General features: G+C 42.5%; 2 protein-coding genes across 4 annotated transcripts in view; one reads left to right on the top strand and one right to left on the bottom strand.

Moving 5' to 3' along the window:
* LOC126712557 (probable glutathione S-transferase) overlaps nucleotides 1-14,916 on the top strand; it is an 85,211-nt gene that overhangs the window by 27,088 nt on the left and 43,207 nt on the right. The window lies entirely within an intron of this gene.
* LOC126712558 (small nuclear ribonucleoprotein SmD3b) lies at nucleotides 808-4,343 on the bottom strand. The gene is made up of 5 exons (XM_050411923.1): nucleotides 4,085-4,343; nucleotides 2,257-2,309; nucleotides 2,073-2,139; nucleotides 1,930-1,986; nucleotides 808-1,157 (listed from the first exon to the last, which is right to left on the bottom strand). The coding sequence occupies exons 1-5, from the start codon at nucleotides 4,241-4,243 to the stop codon at nucleotides 1,095-1,097; spliced, it is 399 nt and encodes a 132-aa protein (XP_050267880.1). The 5' UTR covers nucleotides 4,244-4,343; the 3' UTR covers nucleotides 808-1,094.

Here is a 14,916-nt window from a genome sequence, read left to right as displayed (position 1 = left end):
TCCTAGGGATACTCCAATGATTTCAGCACCTCTTGTGGTGCCTGGATACTGGAATTCCAATCCGACCAGGCCCTATTTTCCTAGGAAACAAAAATCAAAATATGAAAATTAAGCTACAAGGTCAAATAAATAATTCAAGCCAATAAAAAATAATGTTACATGAAATGCCATTAGCAAAGAGTTACCAGACGTCTTTTGCTCAACGATTTATGCAAGTACGTTCAGCGGAATTTCTGTATGTGCTCTAATGCCTTTATGAACTGCTGCATACTTTTGCCGCAAGTGGCACAACATTTTCATCTAATAATATTTGTATTAGCCTTAGAATTTAGAAATGCCATTTTATTTTTACAACCAGATTATGAAGTCTATAAATAATAATAATCGTATAAAGGGCTCCTAACCAGACGGCGCTTAACCCCTTCCCATTCCCAAAGGGGCAGTAGTATCTACTTGCTCTTCTTGCGGCCTAGGAAAAAATTGCTACAAGTTAATTGAGTAAATGAGATTTGGGGTAATCCACCCAATCAGCACAAAAAAATTGGGTACTTTGAGGTCGTGGATCATGTACTATTGAGTTTGTTTTGCGAGTCCAGCAAGAAGAGCATGTGGCTGGCACTTGTTACTAGCTAATGTTGTGCCACAAGTTTAGCCGACTATTATTAAATCCTTCAGTGGGTTGCATAATATGCAGTGGGCTACTGATCATTGAGCGAATCCCTACAAATTCTCTATCCAGTGCCTTACAAGATTTTTTCTTTTTCATTCTTCAATATTTTTCATTTAAGAGAGACAAATATAGATTGATTAAGAATCAAAAACAGGAAAGACTACTAGCTTACAACAGTAGTACATAATAGAAAGTCGAAAGAAGTGAGTAGAAGTAATTTGGCAGCCCCATGCATGGAGATGGAAGTAAGAGCTCTCTCTCAGATTCACAAAATATGGTCACCATCGTTTTTTCTTCCTAATCAAAAACTCATTCTTTTACATAGATTTTGAGGATATCAAGAGGACCCAAAGAATCCATAGGCTACCAACAAGGACAATCCATGCTCTAGAGTGAAGAGGATAAGAAACCATCCGGCAGTTGATTACCTCCGAACAGGTGGTACAACCCCCCTACCAGGTGCTGCTCCACGGCCAGCAGCCTGAGCCTACAGAGAAAAAAAATATTCCACGAAGTTAGGAGTTAGAACACTTCCAAACCATATATACATATACACTACAATATACACACACAGCAACATGATTTCAAAGACTTATTCCCAGCCAGACAGATGCCACTCAAAGACTAAAAAGAAGAAACAATGTTTCACATAGCATGCTGCATTTAAGGGGGGTTTATTTTATGGATAAAGTTTAGATACAAAATTAGTTGTAACCTAAGGCTATAACCTTACTCAATATCATTAATATTATTATATATTTCGAAAATCTAACCGTTGAATTACATGTTATTTATGCTCTTAATACACATGTTAAATTTTGTGTCAATTGGATATTATTTATTATATAATCTATAAGATTATATTTTATGCGTAACTTTAAACTACAAAAATTTGCAATTTAAACAATTTATTGATGGCATAGTTATTGATCTTTAATTTTCTAGAAATTTTACAAGCATGGAGGATATAAGAAGAAAATGTAATCCAATAGTAGATTTGTCAAATTTCATCTCCAATAAAAAGATATTGAGTAAGGTTATAGCCTTAAGCTATAACTAATTTTGTAGCTAAACTTTGTCCTTCTTTTATTATCAAGCATGACAATTCATGCAGATAGAAATCACTAAACCATCCTGTTTCATTTAAGTTCATATATACAGCTGCTAAATCAGAGTTTCAAATCATACCCTCCTTTTTAAAAATGTTACTGGCTAGAGAGACTACTACCGTAAACACACCAAATACAAAAGAATTTTACCTTTGCCCGCATTGCAACTGCTCTACCCCTGCCAACTCCAAGTGCTGCACCCTTACCCTATAGGAAATTCAGAAAGCATAGGTCAGAAAATTTTCAAGCAATGTACAACGTAGGAACCTAACCATTTAAAAACCAAAAGATACCTTAATCCTGGCATCCAGACGCTTAAACATTGGAGCATTCTTCAGCATGTCTGGTATGACCATAAACCTGTTAAATTTTCAAAACATTTTCAAAGAATTGCAGTCAGTTTGCAAGTAACACATCAAAAGGCTTGAGATGCAAATAATTTAGATATTCTAATCAAACAGCATATGATTTACATACCTGACTTTGCTGCCTCGAATAAAGACATGCTCAAGTTGTTGGACCTTCCCGTCCTGTGCATAAGTCAAGAAAAATGAGCAGCTATTGCAAAACAAGAGATACAATTATCTAAAAAGCTATTCAAGCTATAATGAAGGAATGACTCAATCAGAACCAAAAATCCAAATATTTGCCCCACTCTCTTGCAAAGTCTAATTGGCACATAAAAAGAGAATCAAGCCAAAATCTGTGGAGCTGGGGAAAATAGAAAACACCATTGAACTACGAACAAGAGTCTTACAAAAATTCAAAAGGAAATCACATAAAAAATGTATCCAGTACAAATCTACTTTTATATCAATACTAGTGGTTTTGAAGAGTACCACCTGACAAGCACGCCAGCAAGCCTTGGCCTTGCTGGTTCCATTTATTTCCACATTTGCACAACAATATCTTGAAATATATTTCATTTCACTTTAAAAATAAATAAATAAATATGTATATTGATAAAACTTAAAAATATATATTAAATTTCTGCATTTGTTACCTCCCCTACCCACTTGTGTCCAATACTTCAACTACCTCTATATTTTTATCAACTATGCTTTTTAGCCAGTAATAATTACTACCAACGTTAAATGTACATATTCTCAAGGACACTATTCATACATGTAGAGGAAGCTCTCATTTCTTTGATCATTCAAATTCATAGCATGTGAAAGTTAAAGAGTGGGAACCCAATAGAATGATGGGTGATGAAATGAATAACAGCAATATAAAGAAATTAGCCCCAAAAATGTATTCAAGACATACATACAAGTTCAAAAAACAAATATAGTAAAAAAAAAACATTATGGGTGTGAAAATAGGAGAAACACAACCGTAGGAACTATGCAAAATGTGCTAACGCCTGACAGGAAAAGGGATTGAAGAAAATAATAAAGAGGCTGAATACATGCAACAATCTTTGGTTAAAAAAAAACGCTATCCCTAAAATTTTTTTATTGGTTGGCTTGCTTAGAAACCAGCTTGCTAATCGGGACAGAATGCTGACTTGGGGATTTCAAGGTAGGTGTTACTTTGTGTTTATTATAGAGGTAGCCTTGAGAGTAGGGATCACTAATACCCTTCCATTAGGAGGCTTTGGCAGACTATCAAGGGCTGGTGTATGAATGAAAGTCTGTATTTTTGTTGTGATAGAGTGGTTCATTGAGTGATAACCTAAGAGGCAAGAGTTTTAAAAGCTTCATCGGAAGGCACGCTTTGTCTGCGGCTGTTTACCACATTTGGCCCGGAAGGGATGCTTGAGTTCTGGCAGAAATAACAGATCACAGGAGGCTATTCTTCAATTGATTAGAAGAGACACAAAAGCCTGGGTTGATCATGTAAAGAAAGTGTAAAAACCCAGTAGACAGGGTCATTTGTTGTAACAATGTCATCCACTCTGTCTAGTCTGTAGGGTTTCTTGTCTTCAGCCTTTTTAGCTAATGGTGTCTTGTTTTTTGTACAGTTTGTTTTTCTTTAATAATAAAAATTCCCTAATTAACTTCTTGATATTAGTTTTAGATCTTTTACCTCAAGATATCCAAATTTCAATTTGTTTGTCCCCATAAGCTAATTCCTAATCTAAGTAAGTTATGAAACCAATCATTCAAACAATAACAGCCCCAGACGTAAAATCTTCTTAGCAAGAGTATTTTGACCCAGGGTTTTAGAATACCACAAACAACACAAAATTACAAACTTTTCTGAAACAAACAAAAGTCTAGGGTTTAAGAAAATCCCATTAATGGCACAATTAAACAGAGCATATCCAACACAAACACAAAATCTAGGGTTTAGAGAGTACCTTGGCAGTGTAGGTAATGTTCTCGAGCTGACAGTTCCAGTTGTCCTCGCACTCGAGCATGCTTCCTCTGTAGAGCTCACCGCTCTTCAGCTCCACCGTCACCACGTGCCCTGAGGCCTCGTGTAGTAGCTTCACCGGTATTCCCAAACTCCTGCTCATTCTTCTTCTTCTTCTCTCGGTTGCTTTCTCACTCTTGGTTGCTTTCTCACGCTCTCTACAAAACCCTAATTAACCCCAAACTCACGAAAAACTCGCTGTATTTCTATTTGCTCTCTTTAATTTATAGCGTCACGGAAAAACGGTAATCACTAATAGGGGGTATTTTTGTCAATTGGGGAAAATGTATGGAGGCCTTTTCAAGGAACCAAATTCAGGAATGATAATCTTTTTTTTTTTTTTTGGTGAAAAGAGAGCTTCATTACAAACTAAGCAGCAGCAATACAAACAAAACAGACCCTATTACAAAACAATCCATTGAGGTCATCCTCAAACACATCTATAAGGTCCATAGGCGGACTATCAAAGGTAAAAAAATCAGCATCAAGACAAAAGCTCAATCTAGCAAGACTATCCGCACACCTATTAGCCTGATGAAAACAATGCTTAATACAAAACTGCGGAATGCGAGAAATCAATAACTTGCAATCATCCAACAGAGGCGATATGACATTATTCACATAAGAAGGATTATCTAAGGCATCCACAATAGATTTGGCATCAAGTTCAACTTCATGAGCATTAATGTTAAGGTTGCTGCATAGAAGAAGACCCTCCCTTAAGCCCCATTGCTCAGCAGCAAAACTGTTGGTCATGCCAATACTCCTGCTAAAACCCATAACCCACCTACCTGCATCATCTCTAATCACCCCTCCATAGCCTGCCAAACCTGTGTTACCACAATAAGAGTCATCTGTGTTGAGCTTCCACCATCCTTGAAGCGGCTTCTCCCACCTAATCCTCCTTAAAACTTTCTAGGTCAGTTGCCTTGGAGAAGAAAGGCAATGAAAGAATTCCACTACTTGGTTTACAATCACCAAATCAAGCTTCGGATTCCTACATTTGCCATTGAAGATCGCATTATTCCTACTCTTCCAGACATTCCACATAGCAAAAGGAAAAATAACATTCCAAGGAGGTTGAGTAGCACCTAAACTGTGTTTAAATTTACTATTTAACATCAGCCAATCTTGAAGGTTGCTCCTCCAAAAGGCTTGATTAGAGGGTAACACCCCCAACTGATTCCACAGGCCTTTTAAAAGAGGGCAATCTCTTAGGGCATGTAAAATACTTTCAGCTCCTTCCTGGCATAAAGGGCAAGTAGTATCAAGACTAACACCCCTCTTCTCAAGGCAAACCTTAACTCTAATGCTGTTATGGGCACACTTCCAAAGAAAAGTTCTAATCCTTGGAAGAGTATTCACTTTCCAAATCCAACGAGCTGGAAAAAGATCTATCCCTTCATCCCTCATGGCAATCCTATAAGCACTCTTCAAGTCAAAAGTGCCTTTAGGAGACCCCGACCAAGCCAACTTATCAGCACCTCTACTCAACAAATTCACAGGGGTTGCTTGAATTAACCTTCTAACCTCAACAGGAAGTTCAAAGGGAATCTTCCCCCAATCCCAACCAGTGTCTATCATAAAATCTTTAACTTCTAACTGGCTAGCCTCCCTCGTGATAGGACCCTGAATCAAACCTCTAAGAGAATCTCCATTACTCCAATTGCTCTGCCACACATTAAGCCCACTATCCCTACCAACCATCCACCTGCTACCCTTATTGAAAGTGTCCATACCTTTCTTCATCGCAGCCCAAATGTGAGAGCAAGGAAGCCTATTAGCATTGGTAGCCACTCTTCTTCTCGGATTACAATATTTCATATTCAAAACTCTAGCCCAAGGGGCCTTCTTTTCAGTATGGAACCTCCAATTAAGCTTAGAAAGGAGAGCTATATTCTTTCCCTTAGCAAATTGCAACCCAAGCCCCCCTTCCTCCTTAGACTTTATCACCTTATCCCAACCAACCCAGTGAATCTTCTTGGCAGCCTCAGAAGAACCCCAAAGGAAATTTCGATTCAATCTATCTAACCCATTCAAAATTCTACCAGGCAAAAAGTTACACTACATAACATAAGAAGGAACAGCCGCTAAAGAGGCTTGAATGAGAACATTCCGCCCTGCCAAAGAGAGCATGTTAGCCTTCCAACTTGAAAGCTTTTGTTTTGCTCTATCAAGGATGAAATTGTACTCCTGAGTAGAATAACCAGGATGCTTAAGAGGGAATCCAAGATACTTCCCCAAGAAAGGAGTGGAAGCAAACCCAAGAATGTCACAAAGAGATTCCCTTGTGTCACGGTCGACATTAGGAGAGAAATACACCCTCGACTTAGCTTCACTAACTCATTGCCCAGATAACTCACAAAAATCATCAAGAACATCTCTACTGGCGGCGCAATTAACCCAATCTGCCTTTGCAAAAAGAATGAGGTCATCCGCAAAGAAAAGATGAGAGAATTCAGGACCACTTTAAGAGGCTTTAACTGGCTGCCATGTTTTCATATTGCACTTCTCTTCAATTAACTGACCAAGAAAATCCATGCAAATGATGAAAAGATACGGAGAGAGCGGATCACCCTGCCTTATCCCTCTAGAAGGAAGAATCGGCTCCAAAACTTCTCCATTAAACAATATGGAAGTGGAGACCGTCGACACACAACTCATTATAACATCTATGAGCTGTGTGGGAAGGTTAATCCTCCTAAGCATGTTCCGAATAAACCCCCACTCAAGCTTGTCATATGCCTTCTCCAAATCTATCTTTAAGGCCATGTACCCCATCTTCCCCTTCTTTTTCCCAAGGGAATGAATTATTTCCTGGGCAATGATGACATTATCAACACCCTTTCTACCCGAAACAAAAGCCGTCTCTATTAAATAAAACAAAAAGTAACACATTATACTTAAAAAAAAAAAAAAATTGTGTATAGATGGACACTTCATTAAATTCAAAAAATAAATAAATAGTATAAGAAATTAATCCAAAATTGTTTACTAAAAAAAACAAAAACAAAAACAAAATTAATGAGAAAATAAACATATGAGCACCAAAAAAAAAAAAAAAAAAAAAAAAGAAGAAGAAGAAAGAGAAGAAAGCTAACACAGAAAAAATCAAAGAAAAAAAAAAAGCCAAAATGTTAACCAAAAAAAAACCCAATATTTTGGAGGTGAAGTTCAACGTGGGGGGTGTTTTTGGAAGCTCATTTCATGAACTTCCCCCTTCTGGTTTTCTCCCCATTTTGGGGAGAAAACTTTTGGTAGGCCCAAAGAGAAAATACCCAAACCCCATCATTTACTTTTCTTCTCCCTCACCCAATCAAACACTCCAAAAAAGTTTTTCTTCCTATTTTATCTCCAAAATTTTCCATTTACCATATTTCACCTCCAAACAAACACATCCTAAGGCCAAAGCTTGAGTTCTAGCCGTTCTGGATCAAAATTGTCATGATGATGACACGAGCCAAACCAACCTAATCCAACTCAATCCACTGGATTGGATTGGTTTTTAAGGTTTGGTGGGTTAGGGTGGGTTGTGAAATTTGTTTTTATTGGGTTTAGGTCATAAGATTCACAATTTCGTTTAACCTAACCCGATCTACCTATATTTAATATATATTTAAATTTTAAAAATATATGTTTTTTTAAAATATATTATAGAATTTTATTTTTTTTACTTTTTTACCCATCTTCTTAAATAAAACTCTAATGATAAGTTTTGCTCATATGGTTTGGTGTTATGCTCATGATTTTTAAGTTATAAATTTTTTCTTATTTGTGGCGATGTTGTTCTCAATTTAATATTAATAATAGTATTTTAAAAAAATATGTCAAACCCATGGGTCCAACCCGATCCAACCTGATCCACGTGGGCTAGGTTAGACCTTTGTAATGGGTTGGGCCACCATAGTGGGTTGGGTTGAATAAATCCCTCAACCCAACCCAATTCAATCCTTGCACACGCTAATGTTCAGCCTAGTGACAAGTCAAGTCGAAAAGAAAGACTATCCCATGGCCCTACCCAGGGACAATGCCCATTTTTTCTTTAGTGGGTTGGCATAATGGGCTAAAATGGTCTAAGAGTTCATAACTTGTTTAATTCTTCTACCGTCAAGACCTAATAATTATTTTTTATTAAGTTTTTAAATAGTTTTTTCTTTTTTAATTTTGTAATAAACAAAGTCCATCTTTAGAAAGAAAAATAATTAAATTTACTAGGCTACTAGCAAGATATATATTAATAAGCATAATTTACCATAATCACTTTTAAGTATCATAATCGCTTTAAGGAGGGTATGAATTTCTATGGGCAAACCATGCTAAATGTTGGCACAAATCCATCTGTGAGCATGGAATGGAAGACAATCGGTGAACCAATGGATCTGCAACTTCTATATGGTCACGGAATTAGGAACAGTATTGCATGCACATAGTGACACTATAACCCCCAAACTTAAAGTCTTATCTACACATGTTTTAGAGAGTTCTCCCTGGTCCAAGTCAAGAATTGGGACGAAAGTCCAAATAACTCTCCACTTGCTCAACAAAATGTTTGTGATGACGACGTCTCGAGTTGAGAAAAAGGATATGATATAACAGAGGAGACAGTTCAGTAGAGTGCTGATATAATCAGTGTCAAAGGAGAGGCTTTCCTCTTCCTTCTCTTTTGTTTCTCTCCTCTGTTCCTTCTTCATGCTTTCAATTTGCTTATGATTCCAAGGTCTGAATTTGTTTCGCTTAGTGGGGTTTATGCTTTATAGAGATTCTGATTCTCTCTTTTGGCACTTCATGCTACCTGCTCTCAGCTCCAATATGTTCCCAATTTCAAGATTTAATTCAGTGTGTGTATGTAGGGGTGTTCACAAAATGCTTGAACCGCATGATTGTGCCTAAACCGACCAGAATTGTCCACAAAATAGAGTAACCACACCACACAACAAAGTGCAGTGAGGTTCTGTGTTAAGAAAACTACACAAAACTGCACCAATAAATATATATATATATATATATATATTGTGGGGCCCGGCCCAAAAATGATGGGCTATTCCAAACTCAGGCCCAGCCGAGGAGCGTCCTGGCTGAAGAGAAGCCTCATATGAAGCGTTACTCAATCCCAATAGTGCCAAGGAAACCTGTCCGAGGAGTAACTCCTCCTCGGACATCAGAGGCCCAGACGAGGAACTTTCCCCAGTCGTTTCAGCTCATCTTCACAACATATAAAAAGAATTAAATCCAAAATATCTCATGGAAGGCTACCACCACATTAATTGCGCCCCAGCCACCCTCTTGGCCGCATTAATGAGGAAAAGACACCTGAACAGTACCGCCTTGGCCTCTGCAACTCACAAAGGGACTGATGAGGGCGTCTGATGGGACAGGTGCTCAAGTGGATGCTTAGATGGTCAACAGGTGTAAGGTTGGGATGAAAAGAAGGGAACTATATAATGTAGTGGAGTCCCTTAAAGAAGAGGAGGGGAGAACTGTATCAGGAACAAAAAGAGAAATAAAATCATACTTGAGAAAGATTCATTCTGGAGTTTTTATTTTCCTTTTGCAAACAATACTGTCCATGCATTAGACCGAACAAGTTCACTGAGGCTAAGTTCTTTGACCCATCCTCTACAAATATTTATTGTGGGTTGTGCTTTGGGCCAAGGCCTCATCAATATAAGTTGGGCCAGGAAAATCGTGCAACTACAATTGGCGCCGTCTGTGGGAAGAACTAGGGCATCAGCTAGTACAACGGTCGAGCATGGCAGAGATAGGCCCGCACCAGGAGGATCCTCACCAAGCTGACTCCCGACGAACACAACCCGCCGAGTCCCAAAGGCAAAATAACCCAATCAACCCAGGCGGCAGGGGGAATCGTGAGGGAAGTGTGCATACTATCCGGACGAGCCAGAGTCACACTCAGACAGGAAGTCACGTGTCTCAGAGGCGAAATAGTCACCAAGCCATGCAGCGAGAGATAGATGACCTAAAAAGGAAGTTGCGACGTGTACAGCGAAGACGATCTCCCTCTGACTCAGGCGAGTCTTCTAATGCGGAGGACGTGAGTTACAGACAAAGGTCAAGGACCCCCCCAAGTGAAACCTTTTCTTACGAAAAAGAACCACGCCCAATACGGAAGTATGAGAGCCCATCCAGCAAAGGTTCGGGGAACGACGCCATGAAGAAGGCACTGGATCAGGTCTCGAGGTCACCTTTCACGAATAGAATCGAAGGGGCTAAGCTGCCAAGACGCTTTAACCAACCGGTGTTCGCCCTCTATAGCGGCAGAACAGACCTGGTAGAGCACGTGAGTTAGTTTAACCAAAAAATGGCGATCTATTCGCAAAACGAAGCCCTAATGTGCAAGATCTTCCCTTCCAGCTTGGGATCGATGGCGATGAGGTGGTTCAACAGCCTGAAGACAAACTCCGTAGACTCCTACAAGCAGCTCACTCAAGCTTTTTGCTCCCGTTTTATTATAAACACCAGAGTCCCTCGACCTCTCAGTTCGCTACTGTCCTTATCCATGCACGAAGGAGAGACCCTGAAAGCGTACTCGGATAGGTATTGGGAGGTGTATAACGATTTAGATGACAACCATGATAATGTTGCTATCAGCACGTTCAAAAGCGGCCTCCCCACCGGGCATGGCTTAAGGAAATCCCTCACCGGAAAACCAGTTACTGACGTCCAACAGCTAATGGATAGGATCTACAAGTACAAGAGAGTGGAGGAGGATCAGCTGCAAGGGAAGGGAAAGGAGAAGGTTATCCCCCTTAAAGCCAATGATTTCAGGACGGAACGTCACAATCCTGGTCAGCCGAGGAGAGATTTTCCGCGACAGGCTGGGCAGAGCAACCCGCAAACAGTGAATGCCGTATTCAGAGAGCCGGTACAACAAGTACTGGAGAAAGTAAGGGATGAACCCTATTTCAGATGGCCGGGAAAGATGGCTGGAGACCCTGCCCGACGTAATCAGAACTTGTATTGCCACTATCATCAGGACCACGGGCATACTACTGAGGACTGCAGGAATCTGTGGAATCACCTGGATCAATTGGTCCGAGAAGGAAAGCTACGTCACCTGCTGCACCCATCGAGCGGCCATCCCGGACAAGTAACACAAGAACCTCGAAGGGACGTGTCTTTAAGACCCCCCACTGGGACGATACATGTCATCCTCGCTGCACCGGGAAGAACTGGACCACCCATCCCCAGGGTGTTGGCCGTGGATCGCCTTCCCTCCGAGGGCAGGCAAAGGGAACCCAAAAAGTTAAAAAAGGGAAGCTCTTTGATACTGGGATTCTCGGATGAGGATAAAAGAGGAACAATTCAACCTCACGATGATGCCTTGGTGGTCACCTTGCGGATTGGGGGTTTCGATGTGAAAAGGGTGTTAGTAGACTCTGGAAGTGCGGTGGAGATAATGTACCCCGACCTATACAAGGGGCTGAACTTGAAGCCGGAAGATTTGACAGCTTATGACTCCCCCCTTCTCAGCTTCGAGGGGAAGATTGTTACGCCAAAGGGGCAAATCCGACTGCCCGTACAGACTGGGGCGGAAGTGGTGGAGGTGAATTTTATCGTGGTCGACACTTATTCACCCTACACCGCGATAGTTGCAAGGCCATGGATCCACAGCCTAGAGGCCGTGACCTCCACACTTCACCAAAAAGTAAAATACCCATCCGGAGGACGAGTGGAAGAGATCCGAGGAGATCAGGCCGTGGCCAGGAGGTGTGTGGTGGCCGCCATTTTACATCGGCCCTTGGACGAGTCCTCGGTCCCAAAGAGCTTATAGCAACCAGCCTCCTCGGCAAAGCAAGACGATGGGCTGGCCGAGGAGATAAGGTGTGAGGGTTTAGATAAGGTTGCTGTCAACAACGACCCGGAGAAGTTCTTTCAGGTCGGCTCTGAATTGCCCTCTCAAGAAAAGGAGGAACTGGTCAGATTTCTCAGAGAAAATGTCGACGTATTCACTTGGGACGCCTACGATGCCCCGGGAGTTGATCCTAGCCTCATCTGTCACCACCTAAACGTCAACCCTTCTTCCACTCCGAGGAAGCAGCCACCCCGACACCCTTCAAAGGAACACGCTAGTGCCGTAAGAGACGAGGTGGCAAAGTTGAAAAGAGCAGGGGCTATCAAAGAGGTCTTTTATCCCGAATGGTTGGCGAACACAGTGGTGGTAAGGAAGAAGACGGGGAAGTGGAGGGTCTGCGTGGACTTCACGGACCTGAACAAGGCGTGCCCCAAGGACCCATTCCCTCTACCCAAAATCGATCGGTTGGTGGATGCAACCGTGGGGCACCCTCGAATGAGCTTCCTGGACGCCTTCCAGGGCTATCATCAGATACCCCTTGCGCTAGAGGACCAAGAGAAAACGGCTTTCATGACGCCCGTCAGAAATTATCATTATAAGGTGATGCCATTCGGGCTAAAGAACGCGGGCTCAACCTACCAAAGGATGATGACTCGGATGTTCGAGCCACAACTGGGCAAGATCATTGAGGTGTATATAGACGATATGGTTGTAAAGAGTAAAAAGGTGTCCGAGCACGTGAAAGACCTTGGAACAGTCTTCGCTATCTTAAGGGAGCACCGGTTGCGGCTGAATGCCTCCAAATGTTCATTCGGGGTCGGGTCTGGGAAATTCCTAGGGTACATGGTCACCCATAGGGGAATAGAAGTAAGTCCCGACCAAATCAAAGCCATTAACAGTCTACAGACTCCTCGGAACCCGAAGGAGGTGCAGAAGTTCACTGGCATGATTGCGGCATTAAACCGGTTCATATCGCGATCGGCGGATCGATGTCGGCCTTTTTACCTCCTGATAAACAAGTGGAGAGAGTTCGAATGGTCGGAGGATTGCGTTCAGGCTTTCCAGCAACTTAAGGACTACCTGTCCCGACCACCCGTCATGTCCAGTCCTGAGGCAGATGAGGTGCTGCTTGCCTACATAGCCGTAGCTCCCCACGCTGTAAGCCTGGTACTCATTCGAGATGATAATGGGGTGCAGCGACCGGTGTGCTATGTGAGCAAATCACTACATGAGGCCGAGGTGCGATACCTACCTTTAGAAAAGGCAATTCTGGCGATAGTGCACGCAACCCGGAAGCTTCCTCATTACTTTCAGGCGCATACGGTCATCGTTCTGACTCAGCTTCCCCTTCGAGCCGTGCTTCGAAGCGCTGACTACACAGGAAGGATCGCCATGTGGAGTGCTCTTTTGGGGGCTTTTGATATTAAGTATATGCCCAGACCCTCCGTCAAAGGACAAGTCCTCGCAAACTTGGTAGCGGAGTTTGCTGAGCCCTCTATAGAAACGATGACCGAGAAGAAGGACCTGGGTGGAAAACTGGTTGGCGCAGTTTCAGCCGGGGAGACCATGCATTGGAAGGTCTACGTGGATGGCGCGGCCAACCAGAGAGGATCAGGAGTTGGGATAGTTTTAATATCGCCGGACGGCGCTGTCATTGAAAAATCATTAAGACTCGGATTCTCGGCTACGAACAATGAAGCCGAATACGAAGCCTTACTTCAAGGAATGGCAATGGTTCAAAGATTGGGGGGAAGAGTAATAGAAGCCTTTTCGGACTCCAGACTAGTGGTCGGACAAGTGATGGGAGAGCTAGAAGCTCGAGATACCAGGATGCAAGAGTATCTGGGACAAGTCAAACGGCTACAGACGAGTTTTGAATCCTTCAGTCTGACGCACATCTCCAGGAGCGTAAACACTCATGCAGACTCGCTAGCCACTCTTGCCACGTCCTCGGCACGTAATTTGCCACGAATGATCCTAGTCGAAGATCTAGTCAAGGCCAGTCCCATCAGCGGAAACCCGACCCAAGTCCATCAGATTAGACAGAGCCCCAGTTGGATGGACCCCATAAGGAATTTCCTCCAAGACGATATCCTACCGGAAGAAAAACTAGAAGCCGAGAAGATACGTAGAAATGCTCCTCGTTTTTGGCTATCAGAGGACCGCAAACTTTATCGGCGCTTCTACTCTGGACCGTACTTACTCTGCGTACATCCAGAAGAGTCCGAGTCTCTTCTTGAGGAGTTGCATGAGGGAGTATGTGGAAGTCACACCGGAGGAAGATCGCTGGCGCACAGGGCACTCACCCAAGGATACTGGTGGCCGAGCATGCAGAGACAGGCCCAGGAATACGCTAAGAAGTGCGACCAATGCTAAAGATTCGCCCCGAATATCCACCAACCCGGAGGGGTTCTCAACCCACTCTCCAGTCCATGGCCGTTCGCGCAATGGGGTCTTGATATTGTCGGGCCTTTCCCCAAGGCTGCGGGGAACAAGCGATACATAATAGTCGGAACCGATTACTTCACTAAATGGGTGGAGGCTGAACCTTTGGCCAACATCAGGGACGTGGACGCCCAGAAATTCATCTGGAAGAACATTATCACCCGCTTCGGAACTCCGAGAACACTCATTTCCGACAATGGTCTTCAGTTTGACAGCAAGAATTTTAGGGAGTATTGCCGTGAATTTGGGATCATTAATCGATATTCCACCCCCGCCTACCCTCAAGGAAATGGGCAAGTCGAGGCCGTGAATAAGGTCATAGTGAACGGGCTGAAGAAGAGACTGGATGAGGCAAAGGGGAGATGGGTAGAAGAACTCCCCCACGTCTTATGGACTTATCGGACGACGCCGCGACGATCGACCGGTGAGACCCCCTTCTCGATGACTTATGGGGCTGAGGCCGTGCTCCCGATCGAGAACAACTTTCCCACGCTAAGGTCTAAATTGTTTACCCCAAACGA

Source organism: Quercus robur, chromosome 2 (genome assembly GCF_932294415.1).
Source record: "Quercus robur chromosome 2, dhQueRobu3.1, whole genome shotgun sequence".
Lineage (NCBI taxonomy): Eukaryota > Viridiplantae > Streptophyta > Magnoliopsida > Fagales > Fagaceae > Quercus > Quercus robur.
This window is presented reverse-complemented; position numbering and strand designations above follow the sequence as displayed.

Excerpts from the sequence above, each read along its gene's own strand:
- LOC126712558 (XM_050411923.1), bottom strand. The coding sequence starts at position 4,243 with ATGAGCAGGAGTTTGGGAATACCGGTGAAGCTACTACACGAGGCCTCA. Across the intron at positions 2,310-4,084 it reads ACATTACCTACACTGCCAAG|GACGGGAAGGTCCAACAACT; the intron begins GTACTCTCTAAA and ends ACTTATGCACAG. Across the intron at positions 2,140-2,256 it reads ATTCGAGGCAGCAAAGTCAG|GTTTATGGTCATACCAGACA; the intron begins GTATGTAAATCA and ends AAAATTTAACAG.